The sequence below is a fragment of the Vitis riparia genome, chromosome 13 (assembly GCF_004353265.1).
Source record: "Vitis riparia cultivar Riparia Gloire de Montpellier isolate 1030 chromosome 13, EGFV_Vit.rip_1.0, whole genome shotgun sequence".
In the NCBI taxonomy this organism is placed as follows: Eukaryota; Viridiplantae; Streptophyta; class Magnoliopsida; order Vitales; family Vitaceae; genus Vitis; species Vitis riparia.
The window spans coordinates 18,772,724-18,787,704 of record NC_048443.1 but is presented as its reverse complement, the minus strand read 5'-3'; the positions used below and the strand labels follow the sequence as shown (position 1 = coordinate 18,787,704).

The 14,981-nt window shown below is 31.7% G+C and overlaps 1 protein-coding gene across 1 annotated transcript in view; it reads right to left on the bottom strand.

The window, feature by feature from the left end:
* Positions 1 to 788: 788 nt before the first annotated feature.
* The window catches only part of LOC117928850 (ankyrin repeat-containing protein ITN1-like), a 34,929-nt gene continuing 20,736 nt past the window's right edge, over positions 789 to 14,981 (bottom strand). Inside the window, exons 6-9 of the mRNA XM_034848918.1 lie at positions 12,245 to 12,292; positions 11,709 to 12,142; positions 2,703 to 3,317; positions 789 to 1,077 (exon numbers count right to left, since the gene is read on the bottom strand). Of these exons, the coding sequence (XP_034704809.1) occupies positions 2,703 to 3,317; positions 11,709 to 12,142; positions 12,245 to 12,292 (1,097 nt within the window). The 3' untranslated portion in view covers positions 789 to 1,077. The remainder of the gene's footprint in view (positions 1,078 to 2,702; positions 3,318 to 11,708; positions 12,143 to 12,244; positions 12,293 to 14,981) is intronic.

Genomic DNA, 14,981 nt, shown 5'->3' with positions numbered 1-14,981 from the left:
AATTTTCCAAAGGCACCAAAGGTTGAATGAAATTGGGGTAAATCATACCTTGGTATAGCCTTTCATTGGCGATTCATCTAGAACACCTATTGTTCATACCTCCTAGGCTAAAATCATTAGATCCCTATAGGTTCAACTCAAAGGTATTACTTTAAAGGTTCTTATACTTTGAAACAATTGTTAGAGATATAATTTGAACTCAAGCAAATGTATAGAAAGTTTAGGGTATGCATTTAACAATTCTCTTTTGAATAACTTTTGTTTTGGCAACAAATTAATCAAATTCAATTTTATGCAATCATGATGATGAATGAATTTACCATAAATTAAAAAGATTGTTATCAAGAAAAAAATGAATATGACTATAGCCTTAACTACTTGAGACTATAGTCATCAAGAAAGAAGTATGTTTGGTTGCTAAAAAAATTGTGTTGTATATAGAAATTTTGAAGAATTTGCAAGTGACCTATAGTCTTAACCAATAGTGGCTAAAATCTAAAGTCATTCCAATAGATTAGAGGCAAAACATATAGCAAAGACAAGAATCTACAACCAAGTTGTAAACATAGCATACATAAATTTGATGGCTACAGTAGTGATGGAAATTCAAAAACATTTCACACAATCAAAGAAAACTTGTCCAAAAAGCTAATAAATTAGAACTTGTTATGTGAAAACGATGGAGTCTTTTACACATATTTACTCACCATCAACTCAAGAAATTTTGAAGATTTTGTTTGTGACCTATAATCTTAACCACTAGTGGCTAAAATCTAAAGTCATTCCAATAGATTAAAGGCAAAACATATAGCAAATACAAGAATCTACAACCAAGTTGTAAACATAGCATACATAAATTTGATGGTTACAGTAGTGATGGAAATTCAAAAACATTTCACACAATCAAAGAAAACTTGTCCAAAAGCTAATAAATTAGAACTTGTTATATGAAAACTATGAAGTCTTTTACACATATTTACTCACCATCAACTCAAGAAATCTGGAATTAATAATTGATAATGTCTCTAAATTTCTTTCAAGCTTTCTTTAGAGGGTCAGCCCATGCATGCTGAAAACCTGAAATATTAAAACATATGATTCAAGGCTAAGTAATAATAAATGGCTTCAAGACCATAGCTTGAGAAATGAACAAGAAATGTGTGCATATATGCATATTTAAAAGAGATAGAACAATGTGTGGAGATTTGGATGCTAAACGGATTTTAATGCATAAATTAAGTACCAAGTTCCTATTTCGTTTCCATACAGCTACACACACAAACACATGTTGGAGGACAATCCTAAATCAAAGATCTTCCTTAGGCTACATTTGGTTCAAAAAAAAATGAAGGAAAATCTAAGGGAAAGTAAAAAAGAAAATATATTTAAAGTAAAAAAATTATTTTTATATATTACTTCAAATTTATTTAATTTATTTTAACTCTTTAATATAAAGAATTGATAATTTCAAATACATAAATTTCTAATTAATTTTAATTATATTTTATTTTCTTCTTTATTTTTATATCAAAATCTAATATGAGAAAATAGTTTTACTTAATTTTTCTTTTCTTTTCTTTCGTTAATGCTTTCTAGGAATCAATCATAACCTTTCGATCTTAGGGAATTTTACCCAAGGGAACAAATCCTTACTTTGACTATTAGATCCTTGTGTATTAACCTAAGACCCAAAATGAAGCCTTATATCCATATGACAGAAAAAATGAAGTTAATAAATCAATAAGTGCAGTATCATATTGTTAATGTGCTAAAAATCAACCCAGTACAATAAATGAAGACAACAAATATAACCAAACAACTATTGTACTAATAAATCATATTAGATTGTAAATGATGTCAATCTATAATCAAAATTCAAGAATTTGGTAGATATATTGATGTACTTGTGCTTGTAGCAAATCTAAGTAAACTTCAAAACTATAAAGCAGTGGAGTATATATCACACCACATTAAACTTGAACCTACAAAATTTTAAGGTTGCTTATGTCCTACTAGCAAACTCTCTCTATAGTAGCCCTTGCAATCCTTTTGGCATTGAGTTGAGTTAAAATTTGTAGTTATGATGGTTTGGGGAATAATGTAAGAATTAATTCACGGATGTGATAAGGAATTGATTGCCTAATAAAGAAGAATCAAAAGTCTTGGATTGAATCAATATAAGACCCTACTTGGACCTCAAGATCACAAAAATACTCCAAAGCCTTATAATGGGTTCGACTCCAAAACTTCATAACAAATTGTACAAAACCATAAAGTTCACACAATTAGTGAGTTTAATCATGGAAATGTCTCATGCTAAAATCTAATTCACGTTAATAACAGATTTCATAAAATCCATACACCAAAAAACATATGCCACCTAGTGTAGATAGGTAGTCATTTTCATTTTTCCTTTTATCATTATCCTTTATTTTTAACTTATTAATTTTCTTTATTTATTATTTGCCATTATCTTAGACTTAAAAATTGTAGGCTACCTCCCTGGCCAACATGCATTCTTACTCACCTAGAATAGTTTGTAAATGAAATTAAAACTTCGCTAACAAATTTGCAGACAATTAACCACATGCTAGAAGAGGTATGTCTGTGTGAGTGTGTACATTAATTTTAGCTTATTATCAAATATGCATTTCATATATGCCATACTGAAGATACATATATATATATATATATACACATACCTAGTGCCAACGCTCTATTCTCCTGTCAAAGATGCCTGGTCCATATGTTGAAATGAAAATCTCAACAAGCAACGGAAACAACAGCAATGCGAAGAGGGTGACTGGAATACTAGCAAGTAGAATGAGAGGAAGTATAACATATTTAGTAGAAGGTTCGTTTAGCCAAATAGCAAGGGCAGCACTAAAGGATATCATCATGGCTGCAATAGAGAAGAAAAGGGCGGAAAGACCAATTATCAACTTTGTGGGCAGCCGTGTGAGAAATTTGCTTTCTGCATATTGTGATGTCATGATCCCTAGGAACATCAATACTGAAGTAGTAGCAGAAAAGAGTGATATTGCATCTGAAATTATAAACAGCATAAACAAAGGATTGTGTAGGAAGTTGGGCATTCCTGTCTCCTCATTAGTGCCTCCAGGAATAGTAAAGGCTGCGGCGAACATAATGGTAACAATGAGAGCAGCTACAAATGTACTAGAGTTGGCTATCTCCTTCATCCATTTTTCCCCATCTTTCATCAAGCTAGCATGTTGCTCAGTAAACAAGTCACATGGCTTTTTCCCATCTTTGTTCATAACATCCTTAAATGTTTGCGGCACAACACTCTCCACCTCCTACAAAGATATAAAAAAACTTCAATGCAATGCTACTAAGATTTAAGTGAAGCCTCTTAATAGTGGTACAAATAAAACATGAGAGATTTATAAATGATCACCTTAAGTTATTGAACAACTCTATATATATAACGCTTATATTTCCAAATTCACAGTTAGCCATCATGAATTTGACATTAGATTATTATGTTGACCTCAGATAGATCAGAATAGACAGATCATGTGGCTAAGGTGAATTATAATTCACATAGTTGAGAACAAAAGTGCGAATTGTATTTTTCTATTCATATTAATAAATTGGCTCAGATTCTCTATTTTGATCTACAATACAACATCACAAATTATAATTCTAGCTTGGTTATAAGCAAAATTAATCAAAATATCAACCAAGATTTCAATTATCGATGAGAAGGTAATGAAATTAAGAAGGTAAAGTCAGCTTAGTCGATTTTTCTGCAAAAAGTGGTGAAAAATTCAATGATATTTTGAAAATCACATAACAATCGATGCAGGATAGAATTGGATGACTGATATAGAGTATCAGACGTTTTTTCAAAAAATCAATGCATGTCTCTTTTCCCCATTCACTAGCTAGAATTTCATTCCTCGTGTGATCCAACAACTTACTTAGCTCATCTGTATCACATTTCATCCATAATTAGTTTAAAATCTTTCTTAATCTCATATTACTCAAAATTTTATTGTATTTTTTTTCAAAATTTCAAAATTTTATTGGTATAGATGTTTATAAATCTAATATTGAAGTTGAAGGATTTTTTGAAGTTCAAAGTGAGTGTCACAATAGAGATGGAGCATATCAATTTGAGTAGGTAATACAATCACTAACATAACTTCCTCATGTTAGTATTCACTCCATAAGTAATGGCCAAAGTAGTGGTGTTCCAGTCTTTAATTCCGGTTATGCTATCTCAAGAGGAGAGGGAGACAATGATAATATTTGCAATGATGGAAGAGATGTTAAACAATATAACCAAAGTTTACATTTGTTAAGCCCACTCATTGGAGAAAGTAATTTCACTTACTACACATGTGATGAAGATCATGGCTGTAGAAGAGTTAATTAAAACTAGGGATTTATTATAAAGTTGTCTAGATGGAGGAGAAAACAAAGGATAACAAGATTTGATGATGACACAATTTCAACCACATTTAAGTCCATGAGTATTGGGACTTAAAATAGTGACTCATTAAATGAGGTTAGCATTTGTCTTCCTTATGTTTATAGTTATGACGACTTCATTCAATAGATGAGATGAGTTCTAGTTCAACTTCTGATGACTATGGTATGTTTAATATCCTTTTGTACAAATGTCATACAGTTTTCTAAATTGAATGCTAGGAGAATTTCAACCAAACACATGAGTGAACTAGGAACTTCTCATTCCTGGAGAGGCAATGACAAGGAGCCAAGACACCTAGGCATAACACATTCACAATTATAATCAATATTATTCAAACTCCATGTTATGTCCATTATTTATATCAAGATAGTCTTCTTACCTCAACTATCATAGAACCATATTGGTCTCCATTTCATATTAAATTAAAGCATTAGAATGTCAATAAGTAAATTGTATAAACTAATTGACATTTATTGAAATCAAATATTTACAACCACTTCAGTATATTGAGTATACACTTTCAAATTAAAATTTTCTTATTAGTTCACATTATATTATTGCCTAACATTAAAAAATTTATCTCAAATTTTATCTATTATTTTCTTATATAAAACAATTTTAATGTGTATTACTTACTTTTTTAATCATTTCTTAGAATTTTACATTTTAAACTATTGATATATATATATTTTTTTTTTTGAGAATTTTCTTATAATTCTATAACATTCAATCATCAATATTTTATCATTTTCCTATAATTTAATCCTCAATTATAAATCTTTCATGTTAAAGGAAGAACAACTATTAGAAAAATTATTTTTTTTCCCCATTTTTTGGAGTCTCTATCATTTTTAATTAACTTTTAAGCTTTCATTTACATGAATAACTTAATCACTTAACCCCAATATTTGTACCTACCATCATTAATTGAGTTTGTAATGACTAAGAATGTAAAAATCACCCTCAAACTCAACTCAATTGTAAACTTTGATTTGAAGGTTTGATTTCTGCCTCTAAAACCAAAATGCTATTACATAGAAACATGACTAAGATCAATTTCCAACAAAGATTTCTATATTTAATTCATGTAAAAATTGAAATGAATTTTGATTTGACAAAAACTTTGAAAGCCATGGATCATCTTTGTCTATTGAAGAAACATTTGAACACCAAAGCACAAGAATGATCAATAGTTCTCTTGTTATAGTAGAGAATTGGGAATGGAAACAACTTAGAATGATCATGACAATGAATGTATGAATGTTCTCCCAACCTATAATCATACCCATTCATGGAAAAATAATCAAATGTTCAAGTCTAAGTTTCTTAATCACTTGATGTATAAAGAAGATAACAATCAAGTGCATAGTGGAAAATGATTTATCATTGCTGAAATCCATGATCATCCTATTCAACTTAGTAAATGATCATTTAGACATAAAGGAAAAATGTTCTATCATTGAAATGAGGCTTAATCTTCCTGGGAGCAAGCCATTACAACACCATTAATAAGTAGTTTCAAACAATCCACTTGCATTCTCCATAAGTTTCTAGTATAAATACAAATGACTCACATAGCAAGGGACACCTATTAACCATATGCAAAGGACACTGAGTAGCTAGTTAAGACAAACAGTAGCTTACCATATCTATCATTGCCTTAACTGATTTATAAAATATAGAAATTTATCACCTTAAGGAGGACAAGCTCCCTTATTTTTTGTACCTTATATTTAAATAAGAGGCATAATCCTTAGGTGAGAGCCACCCAAAAGGTAGTATGTCGTGAGTACTAGGAAAGGTGTGCTCTTATGTTTTAATGGAGGGCATGCTCCTAATTGGGTGAGAGCCTCTAAAAAGGCAACAGCTTGTGAGCATCAGAAAATGCTTGCTCTTGTGTTTTAATAGGGAGAACTAACCCTAGGTGAGAGCCTCTTAAAGAAATAAGAAATTGATGAAAATAAATACAAATGAATTGTTGGTTCTAAGAAATCATAAAGGCATGTTTTGTTCTTTAATAAAGGATAACAATCCTTATGTGATTGCCCTTAAAAGAAGCTAAGCAATGCGACCTTCATGTGAAAGGCCTTAAAGCTTTGTAATAGAGGGCATAGAGTCATGTTATTTGGTACAAATCCTTAAATATAAGTTTGTGCAACCATGGTTAAAAGTGATATGTCAATTCAAAACATGTAAAAAATGGATGGTTATTAGTAAGGTAGGTCATTATTACATACAATATTTCATTTTTTTTTTTTTTTTTTTTTTGTGCACCTTGAATCTTTATATCTCCTTAAATGTTTTGATATGTGTTGCTACTTCTTTTAGGTAAACTCTACTATCCCAAACTTTGTTCAACATAACCTTTAGAATATAAAAGTATTCTAATGAGACTTATTAGTTCATTTGGTTATCTATTTTTCAGAATTATTTGTTATGGTATCTTATGGGAAAAGTGCAAATTGTGAAGTTGGAAAACCACCTCCAAAAATATGTGTAGTAAAACCTAAAGTTAATTTTGATTTATGTTATGGGTATGATAAAGTGAACACAATGATGTACATAGATCCAAAAAGTTGTATGAAAGCCTCATGTGATTGTATATATGAATTGTGACATTAATCATTAAAGTTCTTTGACTATAATATAAGAAAGGAAAGAAAAGTGTGAGTGTTTAATTGTCTATATTGTGAAGCATAATGATTAATCATGTTGGGAAGGATGGAAAGGGGTTTAACTCTTATTGTTTGAAATTTGGTTGAAAATGTTTAATTGTGATGCAAGGAAATCATGTATCTCAGGGATGATTTCTTGATTGTCCTTTCCTTTAGCTACTATCTTAACATTCTATTTTTTATTATTTAATAGTTAAATCTGAAAAGATCATATATTTGTATGCAAGATGATTAATGATTTATTTTAAAAATGAATTGATTGTTCCATCCAACACATGATTATCCTATATAAAATCTTGGCATAGCATATGCAAGAGAGCATGATCAACATTTGGGGAATAAAGCTTTAATCTCTTATCACATGATTTATTTATTTGAATTATGAAATAATTTAAGCATTCTTTATTAAGAATATTTTTATTTTTATTCACATGTTGAATTTTAAAATCATGGGTTGCATTTTTTGAGTTTATGCTAATTCATGATTTTGAAATTCGAGGTGTGGCAAATTAGTAACAGAACTCTTGGTTTTTAGATCCAAGAGGATGTGTAATCTTGCCTTAATATATGATTATGTGTTGTTAAGTTGTGATTCAAAGGGGGTTTAGGAGGTTATTTGGGAATTTAAAATCTAGTATATGCACTTTTTTTCCTCAAGTATATTTGTTTAAAATTTTAGGGAATTTTTTATTTTTATTTTTAAGGGGGGATGTAATGACTAGGAATGTAAAAATCGCCTTTGTGCTCAACTCATGTGTAAACTTCAATTTGAAAGTTCTATTTCTACTTCAAGGTACAAAATGTAGTTTCAAAGAAAACCTAAATTCTATTTCCAACTTTGATTCCTTACACAAATAAAAAATGGATTTTGATTTGTCAAAAGCTTTAAAACTATCACAAATATATTTAATCATCTTAAAGCCATGCAATTGTCTATGTCTATTAAAGAAAAGAACAGAACATCCAAGAATAGGAACAATCAATTGTTCCCTTGTTCCTATAGAAAATTAGGAATCAAAATGATGTAGAACAATCATGACAACGATTGATCATTCTCCTAAGCTATGATCATCCTTATTCAAGTTAAAATGATTGAATGTTGAATCCATTTTTCTCAATCACCCTATGTTCAAAGAAGGCAATGAAAAGATGCATAGTGGAAAATGATTTATCATCCTTACTAAGCTCCATAATCATCCAATGTAACTCAAAAAACAATCATTGATCCTTAATTGAACAACATTCAATTGTTTTATAAATGCTTAATCCTCCTATAAGAAAGCTGCTGCAATACAATTAATGTGTGGCTAGAAATAGTCCACTTGCCTTTACCATAATCTAGACACATAATTTTTTTTTCTACAAATACAAATTACTCACATAGGACGGCGCAAGGGACGTTTATCAATCACATGCAAAGGACACCTAGTAGCTTCTTAAGTCAAACACTAGCTTACTATATTTGTCACTACCTTATTTGATCTAGAAAAGATTGAAATTTATCACCTTTAGGAAAAGGAGCTCCCTTGCTTTTGGACTCTTGTGTTTGAATGGGGGCACGATCCCTAGGTGAGTGCCCTTAAAAGGATAGCATATTATGAGCATTGAGGAAGGTGTGATTTTGCCTTTTAATAGAAGGTATAATTCCTAGGTGAGAACCTCCAAAAAGCCAACATATTGCAAGCACTAGGAAAGGTTTGCTCTTATGTTTTAATGGGGAACACGATACTTAGTTGAGAGCCCCTATAAGAAAGCATAACTAATGACAATTAAATCTAAATAAATTGCTACTTTTGAGTAATGATAAAATTGTACTCTTGTGCTTTAATAAGGATTAATGGTCCTAGGTGATAGCCCCTAAAAGAAATCAGGCATTGTGTACCTAGGATGGTACCTTAAAACTTTATGTTATCATGATTCAATGTGATGAAAATTTAGAACATGGAAAAATTGATGGTTCAATGTAAGGTAGGTCACTATTACTTATAATGGTTCTTTATTTTGTGTATCTAATACCTTTATAGCTCCTTAAATGTGATGATATGCGGTGTTACCAACTTTAGATAAACTCTATATTTCACATTTTATTCAATTTAACTTTTGGAATAGAAAAAAAAAATATTCTACTGGGCCTTGTTAGATCCTTTTGTTACCTGTCTTTAAGAATGATTAGTTATGGTTCCTTGTAGAGAAAGTGCAAATTGTGTGGTTGGAAAACCTCTTTTAATTATGTGTTAAAACTTGTAGGTAATCTTAATGTATATTATAGGTATGAGAAGCTGAACATGTCACTATGAGTCATAGATAACTTGTGTTACATGTCACTATTATGTTGTGTGAAAGCCTTATGTAGATGTATATATGAATTGTAATATTACTCACTAAAAGTGGTTTGACAATAATATGAGAAAGGAAGGAAAAGTTTAAGCATTTAATTGTTTATATTGTGAAGTATAACAATTAATCATTTTGCGAAGGACATAAGGTAGTTTCACTATTGCATTTAAAATATAAATGAAAAATGTTTAATCATGCTATTTTAAAGCATTTTATCGCCTATTCCACAAGTCTGCATGATCACATACCTTAAGGATTATTGGTCATTGTAAAGGAGTGCTTTTATGCTTTAGGAGTAGGGGGGCAAGGGAAGATAACGGTCCGTAGGTGACAGCCCCTAAATTAAGTCTAGCATTGTGTCCCTTGGATGAAAGTTCCTAAAGCTTTGTAATTAGGGATATAGATGTAAGTTATTGGGTGCAAGTCCATAACAATAAGTTTATGTCATCATGGTTTACTATGATATGAAAATTCATAAAATGGAAAAATTATTGTTGTTGATCCCAACAATAAAGCCATTTAGGAAGAATCCAATCTCGCATGAGTCAGCTGATGTAGGTTGCCTAGCTCATTATAAGTTTTTCTTTATATCTGGAACAAACAAAACTCTTCATTTCTATTTTGGCAAATTAGTTTTTTGCGTTTGCTTCTCCAATATGTGGAATATTTAAGCTTTCCACGTTCCTAACACAAATAGCATAATTGCTATTATATGACATTACTTTGAACATCTTACCTCAATCATTAGTCATGTCCATTGTGGCACCTAAATCAACATAGAAAGTGGTATCATTCTCTCTCCATTGGGATTCATTACAGCTAGCACCAGGGAATATTTTTTTTATTGATATGAGAAGTCAAACATGTTCTAAGAATCTATAGCAGAATGACTCATCTTATTGCAAATTTGACAATGAATAGTATCTCTTGATTTTGAAGATTGTAATTTTTGTCGCTACCATTGATGTCTACTTCGATTATGTTTCTATTTTTGATATCCTCTACAATTATTTGGTTTTTGGTTTTGACTAGCATTATAATTTTTGCTAAATCTTCCAACAGGGGCAAACCTATTACCTATGGCATGAAAATGATCTCCATGATTTCTTCCTCTTCCTCATTGACTTAGGAAGACTTGTTCATAGTTCATTTGGTTCCTTTTCTCTTTAGCTTCACTCATGAGCATCTGTTCATGCCCTTGCAGTGCTAGGACAAACTGGTTGTAAGATAGACATGGCAGCCCAAAAATTTTAATATTTTGGTCCAAGCCCTTAAGCAAGTTGGAACACTTCGTACAAATCCTTCATCAATGTTTTGAATATTGCCAAATTGATACATATACCTTTGAACTTATTAAGACAATCATCTAAGGACAGAGCGCTTCTCTGGTGTTAGAAGACTATTAGTGAAAAAGAATTTCCTTATCTTTTGTCACAAGGAGTAATTGTTCCTCCAAAGAACACTACATCCAATGAGTTGCCTCCTCTATGATGATCATTTCTAAAACCTCTTCTGTCATGAGATCGAGAAGCCAAGAGATTAGGAGCCTATCATTGTTGAGACACACACCAAGCTATAGGGATTTGTGTTTTTCTTGGCACTCTCAATTTCTTCTAATGGCTTAATATCTTTAGTAAGATGATGCAATATTCTAAAGCTATGAACTAGAGCTAAGAGTTGAGATCTCCATAAAAGAAAATTTTGAGGTGTTGATCTTGATTAAGACAAGACTTGTGCATTAGTGGAAAGATCAGATGCTAAGGATTGATTCTTGCGTGGCCATGGAAGTTGGTCTCATGAAAATAATTTAAAATTTGTTATAAAGCTTCAGCCCAGTAACATTGATGCAGATTACATCTCTGTACATATGCATGAGACCAACCAAGAAAGAACAACCAAAAGGAGAAATAGTTGACTGATCCATTAGTTTAGGCAATTAATGCATGGATCAGTGCATGAAAAAGCTTGATTTTGAGTGATTTGTGGAGCTATTTGTATGCAAGAAAATCTATTAGAACTAAACTCAATCAAATTTCCTTGTAAGGGTTTGATAGTTGACTTGGGCTTTGATACTTTATCAATACACACGCAAACACTTAGTTTTTGGTTAGAGACGATCAGAAAAGGAATGTCATGCGAAACCAGATGAGATCTTTGTGTTTCAATATGCAGAGATATATATATAGAAGAACAAATGTTTGTCATTTCATGAGAAGCATAAAGTGAGAGATGCTGACCTTAAACCATTGCAATTCTCTTTGCATCTGCAGAGCTGCACCTGATATACCATCAAGCTGATGGGGGGGTGCTAGCATTCCAGCCAAATGTAACATGTTATTTTCAAACATATCTACACGAGATATCATTTGTATTCTCCTCAAATTATCTAGGCGATGTAGAAGGCCGAAAATCTTTTCTTGTCGATGTAAAATAGCAGTGAGAAATATGTTTCTTTTACTGAAATCTTCACTGGCCAATAAATCAGGATTAGAATCAATTATCTCAGTGATGAACTCAACGATCCCATGCTTGACAGCCTGGATGATTGCCTGGTACACCAGAGACTCATCAAGCTGCTCGACCTTTAAGTTTTTTATTGTACAAGAAATGCACTGTAGCAGCTTGATGGCTTGACGATTCCTCAACTTTTTAGCATGCATATTCTTGATTCCTAGGTCAATAGCCAATGCAAGCTTAAAAGATTTAAGAATATAGACAAGGAGGAAGGAAGAAGGAACCAAAATAAGCATTTAGTTGAGCAGATGCACCATACCTAGAAAGTCTAGGAGATGTGAAACCATTCCATGCAATTGATTTAGTACTGCAATAAACACTAGAAGCATTAGATTGGGTTAATATTGGGTGTTAAAAACACATACTTGGAATCATCAGCAATAGAAAAACCCTCTTCTTTAGTTACTTTAAGTCGACTTAGGATGGTTAAGCCCTGGGCTTCTCCATGTATTGATTTTTGTCATTTCATCTCTCCAAGATAAATCTAGCTAGCAAGGGCAGAAGTTTAAGTTGAACATTCTCTGGTGCTTTAACATTGTTCATTTATTAGAATAATTTTTTTGAAACTTCTCTTTCATTTTTTCTAAAACTATCAAGTACATAAAACTTCAGTGATGGTGGATTCAATGATGGACTGCTCACTCCTTGGTTGTTAGAAATAATCATACAAGATGTCCTTAGTATAACTCAAAGAACATATATGACCAAGAACTAAAGAAGAAGAAATTGGTCTGAAAGATTGTTGTCTTCAAAAAATGGATTCTGTCTCATCACTTCCTGTAGCAGCCATAAATAAACAAATGGCAGATGTTGAAAAAGAAAAATTATTAGCATGAGGTATTGGACCCAAATACCAAGATTTTCATCCATCAATTCTTATAAAACTTCCTTATCCTTCTCTTAATCAATTTGTTTTATCTTTGAAAAATCATGAGCAGTTGCTTTAACCTCAAAAGGACAAGAAAATTAATTTGCAGATCATGCACGATCTTTTGAGGGACAGAGGATGTGGAGGGCATCATGTTGGAAGACCAACCTTAAGAGTCAATTAAGGGGTTTTAGTCCAACAAAAAGATAATACGATCAGTGTATCTCCAATTCAAAGACAAACAACAATCAATGGAGCAATGACAAAAATTAGAGGAATGACAAAAACAGTTAGTGGAATAACCAATGGAAACTTTCAGCAGCTCAAAAGATAAATTCTGAAGTATAGTTCACTGTTAAATCCGTAAAAAGGCTAACCATTTTACAATAGGTTGCTGCAATAACAGGCATGATTATTCTTACCAAGAAGAAAATGCTCTAAGACTTAGCTGAAGTCAACATCAATGTCATTAGAGATCAAAATTTCTATATGTGGATACAGGAGAATCCACCCATATGAATAACTCCAGTATCCATGTTAGAATGGAAATAAACTACCAATATCACATACTAGAGAGGCCCTCTTAACTATATCTGCTGGAACTTTGAAACTACAAAGATGTTCTGATAGTTCCAACAATAAAAATGAATTTATTGTCTTTCAGGATGCATTTAATAATCATTGTGCCTTTGAATTCACATTTTTAGTGATTAAGGACCAACACAAAGAATAATTGTGAAGGGCAATAGGAAAAGACAATTTTATTCACTTGAAGAAGAAAGTCATGATGTGTTAGAGTTCAGTAAAATATAGCTCAACAGCCTCACGTATTTAACATTAGAGAACAGGGCATCATACTTTAAACTTTTGAAAATACTTGGCAGACAAATAAACCCTCCATTTGTACTAGTAGACAGATGAAAAAAAAGGTTGTAAGGTTTCATAATTTTAGTAGTTCTAATAAATTTCCAACATTTCCTCTTGAAAAGATCAACTAACTACCTATGGGTACCAGCTCAAATGTTTTTCCTTAAATTTCATTATTCTGCTATGATTGTACTCTATTCACATAGCCTGACCCCTTAAAGAGACTTTTTTTTATTGTTTTTTGAAATTTCACGAACTAGTAGAGAATCAATTTAAAAAGGAAAAAGAAAATGTTCCCAAGTGATGGAGGGGTGTGTTTAAAAGAAAGGGGATTTCCTTCTTCTAACAAACTTTCTTGTTGTAATTCTAAATCTAAGACGTCACTTACATCGACATAAATTCCTAAGCTAAAATGAATGCATTTAAGAAGAAATGCAATCACAAAACTAATCAACATAAACTGGTGTTGTCCCTATTCCCTCACAGAAAACCTTCAGTAATTTCTATCAAGAATTAAAATCAACTCATAATAATACCATATATAACTTAAATTAAGAATTTGACAACACTTTAACCACCATACTGAAGTTCATGGTCCATAAGGCTTAAAGGGAGAATCATTTGTTGAACTTTAACCACAATATTTGCAATAGAGAGCAAATACCAGCAAGTTGGGATGTCTTTTACTGTTTACAACTAGACGGTAGAAATATTTATCCCACAATAACTAGAAGAAAGCTGCATAATAACCCTTCATTGGCTACCTAATTAGTTCTTCATAAAATTCCATCCTCTACACTTGGAGAACTAAAAACCTTGAGGATAGCTCTCAAGCATTCAAATTGGAATGTCACAATGTAGTTTAAGTTTTCAGCTTTACATGCATGATAGCAACACATGGATTCTAGTCTCATGAACTGTTCTTGCCAATGTTGTAGGAATCTCTCGGAGAAAAAGTGGATTGTAAATCAGCCTGCTTAAGATCATAGAGCTCCCTTTCCCCTTTGAATAATAATAAGGGCGTTAAGCCCAAGCTCCTTCCTTCAACTGGGTGAGCCCTACAACCATCTCACTTATTCCTTTAACTACAATTACTTTAAACTAGAAAATAAAGCATTAGATGTTAAGATCAAATGTGTTTCTCCATGATTTTCTTAAGGAACTAGTTTACATAGAACCCCTAGGTTTTGTTGATTCCACTTATACTTGGCAAGTTTGTTTACTAAATAGATTTCTTTACGGTTGGAAACAAGAACCATGT